This window comes from Centruroides sculpturatus, unplaced genomic scaffold (assembly GCF_000671375.1).
Source record: "Centruroides sculpturatus isolate CEXI.00-Female unplaced genomic scaffold, Cexi_2.0 scaffold303, whole genome shotgun sequence".
NCBI classification, from domain to species: Eukaryota; Metazoa; Arthropoda; class Arachnida; order Scorpiones; family Buthidae; genus Centruroides; species Centruroides sculpturatus.
Window position 1 is genome coordinate 56,056 of NW_019384613.1, and position 15,783 is coordinate 71,838.

The following is a 15,783-nucleotide window of genomic DNA, read 5'->3' on the forward strand; positions in this document are numbered from 1 at the left end:
TATATATAAGCTATATAATTTCTGATCTAACCAGTATTGGCATTCTATATTTATATAGATCTATATAGTACTTATCTCTAGTAATCTCCTCATTTTTCTTGATATAAGATATTGTACCCAGGCGAAATACTTTCATTTTTCTTATTTCTTTTTAAACTATACTTAGCTAAAAAAAAAATTTTACCTGCAATATTTATTTTAAGAGAATGTGAAGTAAGTTATATAAATCTAAAAAAATAGCTAGTGCTACTATTTTTATTTCAGTTTTCTTTTCGGGGCATTAATCATTTATTTTCGAATTTAGCCGTTCTTTTCTATTGCTTTTATATCCTTATTGCTTATAAAACATTCTTCGGATGTATAATTTGAAAGTATTTCTTGGTTTTTGTAGAATAAAAGAAAATTCCAAAAGTGTAAATTGAAAGATTTCTGTTAACGTAATCTTTTTTCTTTTCGTCTTTTTTTTTTATGTAATCGATACGAATGAAAGATAACACGCTAAGTAATTGTTTGCATTAAAAAAGAAAACTTGGATTTATTTACTGAGCAAACAGCCAATCGAAATGCAAAAGATATATATATATATATATTTCCTCTCTTCTGTAAAAGTAGCGTGTCTATTAACCTGGTCCATTTGTCTGCCGTTTCGTTGGAGTACGTTGCTAATGACGTATGTCGGATCACGTGACATAGATAACTATCAGTCTCTATGGTAACCGGACGGTAAAGGTCGAAAGCTCTCTTATCTAACGCATTTGTATTTCCATGTTTAACCAATCGCAACTCTATTTATCGTCTTCTAATTCAAAATTTTATTTTCTAGAACTAAACTTGGTTGCCTTTTCAAAACTTCTACCGTAATCGTACAATATTTATTGAAAATTTTACATTAATACAGAAAATATATAAAAATAGGAAATGATAAATCAAAACTCTACTTTCCTCAATAAAAAAAAACTAACGTTCTGAATTCGTATTTCCTAACGTAAATGTGTATGGTAGAAATTCTTTAAAAATAGTCTTAAATTATGAATAGTAGAACTTTATTTTCAATCATAGCTCTTTCTTTTTTTAAAAAAAAATCTTTTGTAGAGTTATTATTTGGAAGGAGAATCATCCAGAAACTGGGACAAGAGGTTATGTTGGAAACGTGTCTATGGCAGAAATTCTCCATTGTTCATAAAATAGATTGCCAACACAGCGCTCGTCAAGTAGAAGCAAAAAACATCGATGAAGTTTCAAGCGAATTTCCCAAATCTCGAACTTAAGATGACCAATTTTACAACTGGTAAGGTATAACACTATATTGATATATCTATCTATACAGATTTTAATTTTAGGAATTTAAATTTTCTTTTCCTTACCAAAATTAAAACTTATTTTTATCATTTTATTTAATTCAAAATTTTTGCATTTGTAAATTTTATTTAATTCAAAATTTTTGCATTTGTAAATTGAAAAAATAAATTTAACGAATAGGAAGAGATATTTTTGTAAAAACTAGTGCTGCCATCTGAGAGATGTCTAGGGAATTACTTTGAACTATAAATGATTATTCTCCAAGCTCAATTAAATTTGAAATTATTGCTTTATATAATGTGATATAAAGGCTAATTTAAAGAGATATAATAATTAGATATTGTAAGTGTTATTAGCTAAATGAATAATTAATCTTTATAACAATGAAAAGAAAATTTATATGAATTAACACACCGACCAATGACGTTATGTTAATACACTTCATTATAATTTCTACCAATAAACCTCCGTCGTTCGGCTTGTAATGACGCAAAACGTCACGCCTACCGTCAATCGTTAACACACGACTTCCAATTGGTTGATTTTGATAACTTAACATTCTAGAACGAAATGATTGACAGACGAGCTTTGAATCAACGAATAAATGAGTATATCAAGTTCTATTCGATTATTCTTGACAAATATTGAAAATATTCAATAATGACACAAAGCTAATGGCATAAGAAATAATTTCAATATAGGAATTTAAATGGGAATTTGACGTCACGGCAAACTTTTTCCGATATTTCTCCCGGTTGTATTTTTATCTAGACGGTGTATGTATGTGAAAATTCGTCACCCTTATACCTTCAGTAAAGTCCTGTTTGCACTATTGTTAACGAACAATACAGTGGACAAGTTCTCAAGCTGAAAACCTACCGAAGAACGAGATGCCAGTTGTAATCTGTGTCTTTCTTTGTCCCTTACAAAATAGAAAGGAATTAGTAGATCTCCACCACCTAATTTCTCTCGACAGTCCTACTCCAGAGTAGCTTCTCTCGCTTTATACCTTTCTATCTCCGTTTTTCTTACAGAAAAAGTGGGATTTAGTCGGGGGGACACTTTGGGTTCTGGCACTTTTTCCCTAAGATCTACCAAAATCAAGGATTAGAAGCGACGTTTAATTTTAGAATTTAAACCCTTTCTTTTGCCTCTTCTAATCGTAAAGATATTGCTTTAAAATATGTTTCCTTGAATGGTAAATTAAGCAGTTGCGCTAATTCGTTGAGTGACGTCATGTGTAAATAACCAATGAGAATAGGGATGATCGGCGTTGTTGGCGGTCAGTGATTGACGTCAGGCATTTGGACCCGTTTTGCTCGATGATGATCGTCTTGTTTAGGAGATGAGTTGCCGCATCATCCTCATTTTGACTTACATGTTCATTACTTGCGAGTCTTCTTGGTGGTGAGTACTTTTCATGTAGGCATTAAAACCATTCGAAGCTTTTCACTCGAACATCATTAACCAAAAAATTAGCCCTCTAGATTATGAAAAATCAGCGAAATTTCCCATAGCAACGAGAATCGTTTTTGTCTTAAAAACATTCAGTTTGCCTGGTAAATCTCGTAGTTAAATTTAATTTTTTCAAAATTTAATCGGAGGAGAAAGCGATAAACATTTTGAGAAATCACTCTGATGCAGACGTAGAATTTGTATGCTAAATTTTATGCAAACTTATCAAAAATATCATATCTTTTCTAGAATTTGAAAAAGCTATGTTGAAAATTATGATAGTAACATATCATTCAACGTAATTGAGTTAATATATATATATTCAGCATGTAAATTTTCCTTAAAATATCCAAATTTTTTATTTAGATTTAGGTCCTGTATACTGTAAAAATATACTTTTATAGGAAAGTTTGTTTAAGATTTATCATTGTTTAACTTAATGTAAATCTATTTTTAAAAAATTATACAAGATTTCGCAGGATTATTTCATGTTACGGCCTAAGGTGAAGCATATTATTTAAGTAAATTCAAACATTATATTTGAAATTTTGAATTTAACTATTCCCGAATCGGTTTTTCTGTCATGCACAAGCCATGTTTATAAAGCAAGTTTGCATTTTCCTCTTATGATTTCCATAATCTGCAGAGTTAATGAGGCTTTAAAATAACTCAAGTCAGCCTACGCCTAAATTAAAACACGAAAATTTATTTTCAAACAGCGCATTTTTAGTTTATAAGCTAGAAATATGTTTGTTTCTGTTATTTTTTTTTAAAAAGATTATTAATAGAAACTCAGGCCTAATGGAGATGTAGCGTAATGTACAGTACCTGCGTGAGATGACCCGCCATAAATAAGCTGTAGAAAAACCGCAGAAAAGCTATAAAAATGTAGGTTACTAAGACCTGAAAAGAAGCCGAAAAACTAAGAGAACTTAACCTTCCTTCAAAATTCGAAAATCTTCACGCTAATAAACAAATTGTCCATCGGGGAATTCTTGTCCAACTACCTCATCAAAACAAATTGTCAAATATCTTAAAAGCAGAAAAGGGAATGAGGGAAGATATCATTTAGGCCTACATATAGTCGTAAAGGGATCTCTCTCTTTCTCTGAAAATTCCAATAACTGCAAGAGACTAATTGTTGAAATGAGAATATTCATTTATGTTTCACACTGGTAACCGTTTAACATAATTGTTTCTCTCAATTTCCTTCTGTGAGTACCTGGAAAAGGGGTAATTGAGGAGAATAGACTTTTAAGAATGATCCCCAGAGCACATTACTATGCGTTATTGTTGGTGATTACCTCAAAAGCCTTGTACCTATTTATATAAGAAAATACAATCAGATATTCAGAGAAATAGTTTAGTGAATTTTTAGTAATGGATAATTATTTATCCTCGCAGTTTTTAAAGTTACTATTGTTTATATCTAACATACACGCGCCGTTTCTGCGTCACTTTCGGCCAACAAAAAACCATTTTTTAGCTTTTATTTACGATTAAAATAATTTTAAGACAAAACATTCGTTCTATAGAATGTAATTTAATTTCGATTATCGATCAACTTCGTGCTAACGTCAGCAGATGTAAAATAAGTCATTGCTCTTCAAACACGCTTGAGATTCGTAGCTTCTAATTTTTCTATAATTTTATTCTACGTTTGCTTATTTACAGTAAAAATAAGTTGTAAAAAAGTGCGTTACTCCATTTAGAAGTGCAAACGATCTTTTTCTGTTTGCAGTAATTCGCGTAACGACTAGGCATTCGATAGATTTCCCGAATGTAATTCGAAGTTATACGAGATAGCACTCGATGGAGTAGAATATATTCCACAATTATTAGCATCTGAGTGCTTTCGAGACGAATAAAACTCGATTTAACATCAAACGGAACATATTTCGATAAGAGGAAACGATTTTTCGCCCTATTACATTACCTACTACGCCCAGATGTGGCCCGCATAAAACTTATTTATATATATTAAAAAAATCGATTCCGAACCATTTCGCTTGCTTGTTTTTTATTACCAAATAAAAATCCTCGTTTATTTTTTAGAAAATTAAAAAAATTCGAAATTGTTTTGCAAGGGTTTAAAAAATACTCAGAATTCTTTTTTTTGTGTAGGCCGTTTTCATTTCACTTTTCCTCTAGACTTAAGAGAAATTGATAATATATACAAAAGTACGAACGTTTTTCGCATTAAAATGTGTATAAATATTATTTTTTCCAAGGTTTTTAAGTCAAATTCAGGCTTCGTCCGTGGGTGTGCGCGTTATATGCGAAAACATCCCGGGATTGGCTAAATATCAGAAGATTCTTTGCCAGAAATATCCAGATATTATGATGAGCGTAGGAAGAGGAGCAAGATTAGGAGTGGGAGAATGCCAGTATCAATTTAACAATCAGAGATGGAATTGCACCACCGTAAATAGGGATGCTTCGGTTTTTGGTAAAATACTCCTTAGAGGTTCGATTTTTTAAAATATTTTTTAAAAAGAGACTCCATCTTATTGGTTGTAGATATTGATACAAATTCTTATAGTAGGTAGCCGCGAATCGGCTTTCGTATACGCCATCAGTTCTGCCGGAGTAGTACATTCCATTACCCGATCGTGCAGTAATGGCGACTTGACCAATTGCGAGTGCGATCCTACTAAAGTGGGAGTTCAATACGATGTCGGAGGTAAATTCACTTGGGGTGGTTGTTCCGATTATATTAAATACGGCATGAAATTCGCTAGAAAGTTCGTAGATGCCAGAGAGAGGAAGCAAAGGGACGCTAGAGCCTTGATGAATCTGCATAACAACAGAGCCGGAAGGAAGGTAAGCGTGGCCATCCTTATTATAATTATCGAGGGAATCTATATTAATATAATCCGCAGGCCGTCCAGAATCACGTGGAATTACAGTGCAAATGTCACGGAATAAGCGGATCGTGCACGGTTCGCACGTGTTGGATCTCCATGATGGATTTTCGCAACATCGGTAATTATCTGAAAAAGAAGTACGACGGAAGCGTACAAGTAATGGTGAATCAAGCGGGAACAGAATTAATAGTTGCCAAGAAGAATTATAAAAAACCTACCAAGTCGGATTTAGTATATTTCGAATCGTCACCAGACTATTGTAACAGTAACGATAAAACAGGTTAGTATATTGTAGTTACGTCGTCTCGTAGAAATGTTTTAATTAATTAATTTATTTATAGGAACACTAGGTACAGCGGGACGCGAATGCAACCGAACTTCTATGGGAACCGACGGTTGCGATATTATGTGCTGTGGAAGGGGTTACGACACCAAACGAGTAATGAGAGTGAACAAGTGCGGCTGCAAGTTTTATTGGTGTTGTGTAGTGAAGTGTGAACAATGCGCACAATTACAGGACGTGCATACTTGTAAAGATGTCAAACAGTGAAGAGATATTTTTAAAAAAAATATGATCGGATGTTCGTGCCTTATTATCGAAGTAACTCCGATATATACTGTAATATTTAGAAGTTATTATTTAAGCAGAAATAATAAAATATCCTGATGTACCAATCGCATTTCGTTAGTAATAGCAAATATTGAATTTTTTTCCCACGATTATTTACATATCCCGCATGGATAAAAGCTAGTATTAGTCTAGTGAATGTTTTTTCCTCTTTAGTGCCGACTTAAATAGCAACCTTCCATTTGTCATTGTTATTAAGACTCCCTATTGGTATTCTGAAAGCAGTTGAATGCACTCACCTTCCTTTTGTAGACAGTTCCTCCGGACTTCTGCTCTAAGAATATTCTGAATGGGGATCGTGTTACTCTATGGATATTATCTGTATAATTGCGAGGGAAAAGAATATTTGATGGTTTAATGGATTCTCTATCTAGTTTTATTTTATTTATTTGGTTTTTTTAACAACACCACACCACTATATTTTGTTTGCTCAATGTTTATTAGCAGTCACATTTTTTGTACATTAAAAAACAACACACTACAATTTTTGTGCAGTAAAATCCGTACTGATACGACAACAAAAGGAGAGTATGGAGCACTTATCTCACAAAGTATTCGAACTCACTTCGGCCGACGTGGCGACGTTTCGATATGCTGCTATCAACATTTCAAAAAAATATCACGTTTAACATTAGAGATGGAAGTACAAAAGAAGCACGTTTTTTTCCTTTGGAAAATTTTTTAAGACGACAGACGCATTACGTTTCGAGAGAGTTTTTCCACGCCAGACAATCCTTTTCTACCAATAACATTTATTAATTGTACCCGGGCGGCGGCGGCGGCGTCTTGAGATAAAATGCGGTGCATTTGGCAAGAAGCTGCACCGGTAACAGTTTGTGGTCTTTGGAGCAGAAGGAAGATCAGATGCGTGACAATTGGTGTAGGAGACTGGAAGGCAAAATTGCTTCCACTTTTTCCATGATATAACTTAAAGGTAGAGATAACCAACTTATCACCTGTGAAATAAACTAAATAATTATTTAGAATAATTTCAATTAATTCTGCTTTTTTAAAAGCTACTTACAGTTCTTGCTAATGCTCCCATGGGTTCTGGATATTGATGAGTTAAAAGAGCCAGAAGTGCAGTGAAGGAGCAAAGTCCGGCTGTGAACAGGATGAAGAAGGGTAACTCCTTTTTGGGATACACTGAAACATCATGGAATGCTGAAGCAAAAACAATTAAGAACTTATTAAATTCGACTCGATTGAGTAATATAGTATGATGGGAGGTACCTGGAAGTAGTTCTTTGTCCGTACTTTCGGTGCAAGTTGGATAGGGATAAAACAAATGACCCTTCTCCAATGGATAAGGAATCATTCTAAATGCTAAAATGTAAACGTTTTTTAGTGTTTTTAAATTATTTAAATAAATTTTTAAGTAAATTGAACATGCATTACTTCCTTCCCATGTACAGTGGAGAAGATTTAAAGCTCCTTCAACTCTCTTCCAATGAGGCAGATGAAAAAAAGCATAGGCAATGGCTTCGCTGTCTCCTCGTTTTAAAATATGTTCGGGAGGTAAAATGAGACTTTTCATTTCTAGAAGATACTATTAATAAAAAATTGTAAATATTCACTACATATATACAGTATATAACATAATGCACTTTATCTACATTAGTAAACATTGCAACAGAAAAGACAACGTAAAATGATGGAATAAATCACCAATTCTTGTAAAGCCAGTTCAAAATTCTAAAATATCTGTTATTTATTGTCGTTTAAATTTCCAAAATTATTGATATGTCAGCAGTTACCAATAATTTTGTTATGGTAGCTCAGCTAAAAGTTTCATGTGGATTTGAATCAATGATCTTCCAGATACTGTCACCCATCAGTTGTCTTTTCTAAATCTAATACTCAAAAGAGTAAGTTATATTTAGAAGGTACAAACGTTGCTCATGTCAAATCCAGATTTTACAGTTTGGACAAAGCACAATGCAAGATGGCTATAAATAACAAATCTGGCTGCAATGAAAGAGAAGCATTCAAGATGGTTAGCAATTGATTTTATTTAAGTAACCTTCATATAATCATTAAACTCCTGGTTGTAGATAGGTCAAATCAGCAGTAGTCCACTGATAACTTCAGATCCAATATAAAGCAACACACTTAGTCACTCTGTTATCTTTGATTAAGCTTCCGATTCTAGTCAGTGTCATCTATAAATAAAGTGATGTCTAGTATGTTTTGGATGATTGCACCTCTGGATAAGAAATCCACGTAATGAACTTATGTGGATTTCTTATCCAGAAGTGCCATTATGAACAGTGCCTGTGTTTGCCAGGTTCTGATAAGACTTTCGGCATACGGTGACATTCCATTAACCCAACAATGTTGGGACCAACACAATGCCATATTATCAAATGCGCCACCTTAGAAAAACTTCTGCTGTCTGATGTTTTAATTCCTGGACACAATTTTACATCTCTTCATATATAAAAGCTGGATTTGTACAGTTTTATAATTGAAAAAATTAATATGGTATGTAAAACATGTTATTCCTACCCTTTGTTGGCTTGAAACAAGAATATTTAGTTTTTTTTTCTTTGTACACTTTGATTATTTCTGTATTTATACACAGTAACTCAAAGTACATCAAAAGTAATGTACAATAGCTGTTTTCATAATTATTAATTCCAAATGTGCTAAATATTTTTGCTTCTCATATGAAACCTGTGCACCAATGTCTTTGGAAAAGTCTTTAGAGAAATCATATGTGAGCTAACTGGTTTTACCTAGCACAACATCATGTCATTTTGGCATTTGTCATCTCTAAAAGAACCCACCAACTGTACATTTTGAGGGCCTTTACACGAAAATCTTAACTCCAGACCTACCCAGTGCACTGATGACAATCTTGACATGCTGGCTTATCAGTTTGTCAGAATACTGGATGCCGAGTAAATGGAATTTCACTGTTTAAGGTGTACATCTGCAAGATAATGGTCATTCACACTATTCATTTGGCCACTGCTAAAATCCATTAATTGCACTGGGAGACAGTGCCTGAAATCACTGGGTAGGATCTGGACATAAGTCCATTAACTCAAAGTAACTCAAACTGGGTAGGATCTGGACATAAGTCCAGATCCTACCCAGTTTGAGTTACTTTGAGTTATGCTGTCTAGACATCAGATCCTAATTAAAACATCAGACAGCAGATCCTACTGAGTTAATGGACTTATGTCCAGAAATCTGAGGTGAAAATCACTGGGTAGGATCTGGACATAAGTCCAGATCCTACCCAGTGATTTTACCCAGTTTTAAGTCCAGATCCTACCCAGTGATTTTCACCTCAGATTTCTGGATGGACAACATTTTCACAATTGATGATGCTGATGTGTAATCCTAGTTCAAATGATAAAACCTTTTCTATGAATATTTGAATCATTTAAAATGCTGGGACACATGCATAGTATGAGAAAATATAAGTAAGTTTTCCTTTTTACTCCATCCCTCTGTCATGTTTGACCTGATTTGACTTAAATGACACCCATATTTTTCTATATTTTGAATGGTGGTGAAGTTTTTCTACACATTATCAAAATTCAAGATTAACTTTGATAAATAATTACCTGACCCTATTTTACTTACCTTGGGAACATGAGGATTGAATTCTACAGCTCGATGAATTGCTTCCACTGCATTCATCTCCGCCGTACTTAGTCCTCGTTTCGAAGCCACATCTGGAGAAAATCTATACACAGAAATTTTTTATTCCTTTGTATTTCAAAATATTAAAAGCTAAGAAGTACCTACTTGTCGCTGACTCCTCTCGCTTTGAGTAGTGCCGCAGTATAGCAAATCGTGGCAGACTTTGGCAAATTAATATCTGAAATAAATTCTTTGTGTAAAATTATCTGACATTAAATGTTTTCGAAAATAGTAATTTAAATTACCGTCGTATTTTGCTAAGACTGCTTGAACATCTGCATAAGCTTGCATTTCAAGCAAAGCTTCTATTAAATTTTCGTGAATGTTGAACACATTCATCATTGGAAATTCTTTTATAAGCTATTAAAAAAATTTAATTTGCTAAATTTAATGTTTCTTAAATCAATAGAAAACTGAGGGAGTGATCAACTCACATCACGCATCATTTTTACTGCTTCTCTTAACTTTCCCAACTTTCTTGCACACATTGCTAATCTTCGCCTGACGTAGACCAAAACATTTGTGTCTCTTCCTAATTATCAGATAATTAATCATTAAGAAAAGCATAAATAAATGCAAAAGCATGCATTACATTACACCAAAATCTCTCAAGATTGTAAACTCACTATGTAATGCTTCCTGAGCAGGACTCTGATGTTGTGATTGTTGACTTTTCCTATAATTAATTTCTGCAACTTTGAGGGCTTGTTTAAATAATTTCTCTGCCTGAATAAATGAAATACCCAGTTTCACTTTCAAATATTTAACAGACAAAATTAAAATTGAGCGCGATACCTACTTCTAGAATGGTGGTCGTTTCCTCTTCGGCCAACAAAATGTAAGCGGGTGCGCATCTGCATAATTGAAACACTTTAATCTGTTGAAAGTTTTGAATTTCTTTTAATTTTAATTTATTTTAATCCCAGTCATGAATATTAACATTTTAGACAGTTGAAATTTGAAATGTAAAGTTTCTCTTTATTTACAATTAAAGAAACTTGAAAATTCTCTTATTTTTTATAAAAACAAAACTTCTATAATTTTAATGCAAACATACGTAACTCAGGCTGCAATCAACTTTGGGTTTTCATTTTAATTTACTTTAATTTGAAGACAAAATTCTCAAATTATTGGTAAATGAGGCCTTTAGATAGCAAGGGTAGATAGGAACAGATATACAATTCAAACTATAATTTCCTGACCTTAGATAAATTGATTATACTTTTGAAGTACAAATTTACATCTCAACAAAATTAAGTATGGAGATGTGGAAAGAGTTAAAATTCAATTAATGGCTGATTCCAGGGAATTAATTGTAATGATACAAATGCATTTTCCAATTTGGCATGACTAGGGTTAAAATCAAGGGGAAAAAAGGATTATTTTCAATTATTTCAATAACATTCAAATTTAGGACATGACATACTTACTCAGAATTTTTTTCTAATGCTTCATGCGCGGCTTTAATTCTGGCTTGAGGATCCCTCTCTCGCCAAGCCGTCTGCATAACTGTTTAAAAATTTCAAAAATTTTCATCTTATATTTTAAAATAAAAATATCATTAAAAATTTGTCAAAAATGAATTTCTAAGACCTTGAAACCATATGAAAAAATTACATGAACAATTTTTAATTTTAAAAAAAAAGTCAATTAAACAATAGCTGGAAGATGGCAATAAAAACTGAAAAGTGATTCTATATCAAATATTAAGTTCTATACGATGAAAAACATTATTTTATTACAAATTATTTATCAAGATATAATAAGTACTATTTATTTTTTTGACTACCAAGTGAACACTAAGAGGAATTTTTTTTTGAGCCCAATATAAATTTGGCTAGGTCCACAATGGAACAGCCATTGAGGGGAAGAGAGACTATCCCCAAAAAAATTGCTAGGGTTTTTCAATCCCTTAAATTTGATCCCCCCTTCCCAGAGCAGTAGGTCGATATTAACCTCTTCAGCCAGCCAAAATTTGAACTTTTATTATTGCCAGTCATTTTAACCAATTGTCAAACATTTCATAAAACATTTCTTCATGAAAATATTATCATGCACTTTAACTTCAATTAAAAATATAACTTAAAGTTGCAATTTTAAATGTTTACACTTTATTATTATGTATTTTTTCACCTAACAGTTTACAATATTTTCATTTTGACGAAGCATTTTCATATATTACTTTCCTGGATGTTATGTATACATAACAAGGGAAAGTATTAGAATTGTGTCAGATATGACCCTCAGTTTTTGCAAATCACGATTTGAGAACTCCCAAACTCAAAGAAAAGGCAAAAAAAATTGTGCACACATGTTGGGGTATATTTCGTTTAATCTCTCAGGATGGGATAAAGATTAAGAATTGAAATTTGGCACAATAGCTTGTGTATAAGGAGTATTGATGCTATTAAATTTTGGAGGTGGAAGTGGAGAGATAGAGGGTAGTCACGTCATGTCTCGAGTGGTGTTGAACTTAAGTTTTACTTGTTAACATTTACAATTTTTTATAAAACTCATCTCTACCCTCAAAATTAAGCTTTTGCCATTTTATAATAGTTAAAAATATAAAATTTTAAAAAAATAAAATATCTTAACAGATGGCACCACCAAAAGTTGATGGAAAAGTTAAGAAAGTCGTTGCTGAATTTTTTTAAATTAATGCAATCCCTTTAATTTCCAATGTTTTGACTAATGTTGGATCAGGTGTTGTAACATTGTCTTCATCAGTCATCCTTAGAATATTTTTTTTAATGTAGTATCTCCATCCATTCTGCATTTGCTAATCCTTCCTCATGGGTTTCAATTAGCTGTTCAATATATGCCATATCAATTCCTAAATTCAGTCTCCTCCTCAGTTGAAAAACTTGCTTAGTTATCATATCAGAAGTTTCAATATCATCTATATCAGGGGTTCCAAAGTTGTGTTTAGTGAAACTCTAGGGTTCAGCCAATAAAATCTTGGGTTTCACAATAAAATCCATTGAGTCTAGTGATGTATGAATCAATTCAGATTTTGTCAGAATTCAGAATTTCAGATTTTGTTTCAGAATTCAGAATTTCAGATTTTATGCATCAATTCAGATTTTGTGTAATTGTTCTAATCTTGAATTGAGTCCTCTTATGACGTCCTCTATATATGCTAGAGTTATTTACAAAGCTTTATAAACAGTGAGGACCGATTTATCGGTAACAGAAAGAACCGAAATCATAATATAATGTTTGACAAGATAATGAAACTATAAAAACGATAAAACTTAACCTGAAGCTAGAAAATAATTTTAAAAAATAACAGTAAAAAGTATCCAACATATAAATAATAATACAATTGTTAAATATGCTTTAATTTGTCAATTTAAGTAATTATATTTGCTTTCCATTGTTAATCTGTTTATTTATTTATTTAGCATTTTCAATACAGTCGATCCCCCTATAAGATCATTGATTTTTCCGTTTTATCTGAATTACATGTTGTATGAGTCACTTAGATTTTACAAATACGTGTGCCGGGCTGTGAACGGCTCACATATTTGTAAAATCTAAGTGACTCGTACAACATGTAATTCAGATAAAACGGAAAAATCAATGATCTTATAGGGGGATCGACTGTAAACTGTTTTTGATGTTTCTATTTGCTTTTTTATCTATAATCATTAAAAACTGTCAGGGTTCTAACATTTTTAACTAAGGTGAAGAGGGTTCTGCAATAAAAACAAGTTGGGAACCACTGATCTAAGCTATATTTTACAAATTTCAAGATCAGAGCCCACAATTGTCGACTACTCTTACATTGTGTAAAATCAACTATTTTATTCAAAAATAATTAATTAATTTAATGATGATGTCACAAATTTTCTTAAAACCCAAATTTTTTTGGTCTTCAATCAGACATAAGACTCAAAAACTGAATAGGTGACAACACTTGGAATGGACAAGTGTCATATCAATGAGGATAGCTTAGTGGATCATGGAAGAGATACAAATATATGACTGTCATATCTGCAGTTAGTTTTATTGTGAGATGGTCATAACCTGGGGTATGCCTGTATTTCTAATGAATTATTTTTGTTTCTTTTCTTTTCCTTTCCTACTAGCAATTGTCATAGGGTAATATTGTGACAAATATTTTTCACAATACAGTGGGTGATCAGTTAACAAACATAATCTGTTCTAAGACTTTGTTCGCTATCCGAATTGTTCATTAACCGATTATCAATTTACCATAGGTTTGTATGGGAATTCGATTAATTCATTCTGGAGACCCCAAAAAATAAAAAATATATACTTTCTTACTATGTTCATTTATATGTAATAATAAAAATACATATATCCGCAGTCTTGCATTTTTATTAGTTATGATTTTTTGTTTGTGGGGGTTAAAGAATCTGTCTAATATCAATTGCTTTTCTCTCTTCTTCAGAATTTTCAGAAGTAATTAATAGAATTGTAATTGTAGAGATCCTCAATCCTATTAACCTCAACCTGGTTTGTATGCCATTCTAAGACTGTTGATCTGACATCCACCACTTCTCCAAAAGATCTTTAATAGCAGATATCAGCATTAATCCTCTTTTTCAGAAGAAAACATATCTCACCAAGTTTCTTGGTGTTCTTTTGTAATCAGATTCATTTTGGTTCCATTATAAGCACTTCAATGTTCTTTATTTCTCAGATGTGATTTTTGTTACTCCTTTAGCTGTTTGAGTCTTCTTGATTATACTGTATCTCTCTTGGATAAGATTGAACTGCAGCCTACTGTAGACCTGTTTGAGCCATACTGCCCAGCAACATCTGCCCACTCTCTACTTTTGCTGTCATACTCTCACCTTTCGAAAATAAAAACCAATGCAAAACTTAACGAGTGCTCACCCGACAGACTCACGAATACTATAAAAGAATTGTTTCTGTCAGAAAAATAAAAGGCTGGAATTACAAGGGAGAGTTTCAAAGTTCGGAGGAATACTATCTGATCAGTTTATTCCGGGTTGAGTGTCGATATTGACATCTCCAGCAATCTGAAAAGTATTGAATTGTTGCCTGAAGACAAGAAATCAGTCGGTATTTGCTATTTTCATCACTTCTTTTTATGTTTGTTCAGTGAAATGTTCGTTATCCGATCATAAAAATCTTTCACGAAAGTGTTCGTTAACTGATCACCCACCGTATTGTTTAAACAATAAATTAACAATTAAAAACTTTACTTGTAAAAAATGGATATTGTTAGATCTTTCTAAAATTACAAGTAGCAACACATTTGCTCCAATAATCTGATAATTAACATTAAAAAATGAGAAAAGTGTCACAAAGTAACCCCAGTCTATCAGTATCAAAATTAATTAATTAAAATACCATCTTTGTGTTAATAACTAATTATTATGGCTAGTAAGCATAAAAAATGAGTCAGCTTCTGATTAAATATAAATACTGTAAGTAAGTACTATATAGGCCTTGGAATCATTTCATTTTGAGATGGTTCCCACTTCTTTATTATTATTATTATTTGTTTGATTTGTATTCAATTCAACTTATGATGGAGGTATCATAACAGAACATAGTCATAACTTAAAAACTTTTATGTATATGTTACCGCTAAAGCTCGAAATCCGTTAATGTGTACATTACCTAGTTAATTTGCAGATTAACTAGGGTGATCCGTTAAAGCTGCGAAAATTGTTCAATTTCTCAAATTACCTAGGTAATTTGCAGAGTATCTAGGTAATCTGCACATTAACGGCTTCCGTATCGTTAAAGTTCAAAAGTTTGTTTCTTTCACTTCCTTTCCCCACTCCTTCTTTTTACGTAGATAAATTTAAATCCTAGAATGCAAGCAAGCACCGAATTGGTGAGTAAAATCAAGAAAAGATTCTTCGCAAACCTCTT

At 32.4% G+C, this 15,783-nt stretch overlaps 2 protein-coding genes across 9 annotated transcripts in view; one reads left to right on the forward strand and one right to left on the reverse strand.

Moving 5' to 3' along the window:
* The first annotated feature begins 312 nt into the window (after positions 1-312).
* Positions 313-6,343, forward strand: LOC111625291 (protein Wnt-2b-like). Of its 6 annotated transcripts, XM_023368401.1 has the most exons (6): positions 313-998; positions 1,093-1,288; positions 4,986-5,221; positions 5,297-5,577; positions 5,637-5,901; positions 5,963-6,343. In XM_023368401.1, exons 3-6 carry the CDS (start codon positions 5,095-5,097, stop codon positions 6,169-6,171), a joined length of 882 nt encoding a protein of 293 aa, XP_023224169.1. In that variant the 5' UTR covers positions 313-998; positions 1,093-1,288; positions 4,986-5,094; the 3' UTR covers positions 6,172-6,343. The 6 variants fall into 6 exon arrangements, with proteins under 6 accessions (XP_023224169.1, XP_023224170.1, XP_023224167.1 ...); XM_023368402.1 differs by having other exon boundaries at positions 313-1,293; XM_023368399.1 differs by having other exon boundaries at positions 313-1,288.
* A 327-nt stretch (positions 6,344-6,670) lies between these two features.
* The window catches only part of LOC111625289 (suppressor of tumorigenicity 7 protein homolog), a 34,934-nt gene continuing 25,821 nt past the window's right edge, over positions 6,671-15,783 (reverse strand). The window contains exons 3-13 of one of the 3 annotated variants that reach the window (XM_023368395.1): positions 11,337-11,415; positions 10,706-10,760; positions 10,533-10,632; positions 10,341-10,438; positions 10,152-10,266; positions 10,012-10,084; positions 9,847-9,949; positions 7,648-7,798; positions 7,483-7,575; positions 7,274-7,395; positions 6,671-7,217 (exon numbers count right to left, since the gene is read on the reverse strand). In XM_023368395.1, coding sequence (XP_023224163.1) covers positions 7,110-7,217; positions 7,274-7,395; positions 7,483-7,575; positions 7,648-7,798; positions 9,847-9,949; positions 10,012-10,084; positions 10,152-10,266; positions 10,341-10,438; positions 10,533-10,632; positions 10,706-10,760; positions 11,337-11,415 — 1,097 coding nt within the window. In that variant the 3' untranslated portion in view covers positions 6,671-7,109. Of the gene's footprint in view, positions 7,218-7,273; positions 7,414-7,482; positions 7,576-7,647; positions 7,799-9,846; positions 9,950-10,011; positions 10,085-10,151; positions 10,267-10,340; positions 10,439-10,532; positions 10,633-10,705; positions 10,761-11,336; positions 11,416-15,783 lie in introns of all 3 variants that reach the window. The other 2 variants (XM_023368393.1, XM_023368394.1) reach the window with 2 other exon arrangements.

What these genes read in the sequence shown, in the direction of transcription:
- LOC111625291 (XM_023368396.1), top strand. Translation starts at nt 2,645, where the DNA reads ATGAGTTGCCGCATCATCCTCATTTTGACTTACATGTTCATTACTTGC. An exon ending in ACTTGCGAGTCTTCTTGGTG is followed by an intron (nt 2,707 to 4,985) that starts GTGAGTACTTTT and finishes ATTTTTTCCAAG; the next exon opens with GTTTTTAAGTCAAATTCAGG. An exon ending in TAACAGTAACGATAAAACAG is followed by an intron (nt 5,902 to 5,962) that starts GTTAGTATATTG and finishes ATTTATTTATAG; the next exon opens with GAACACTAGGTACAGCGGGA.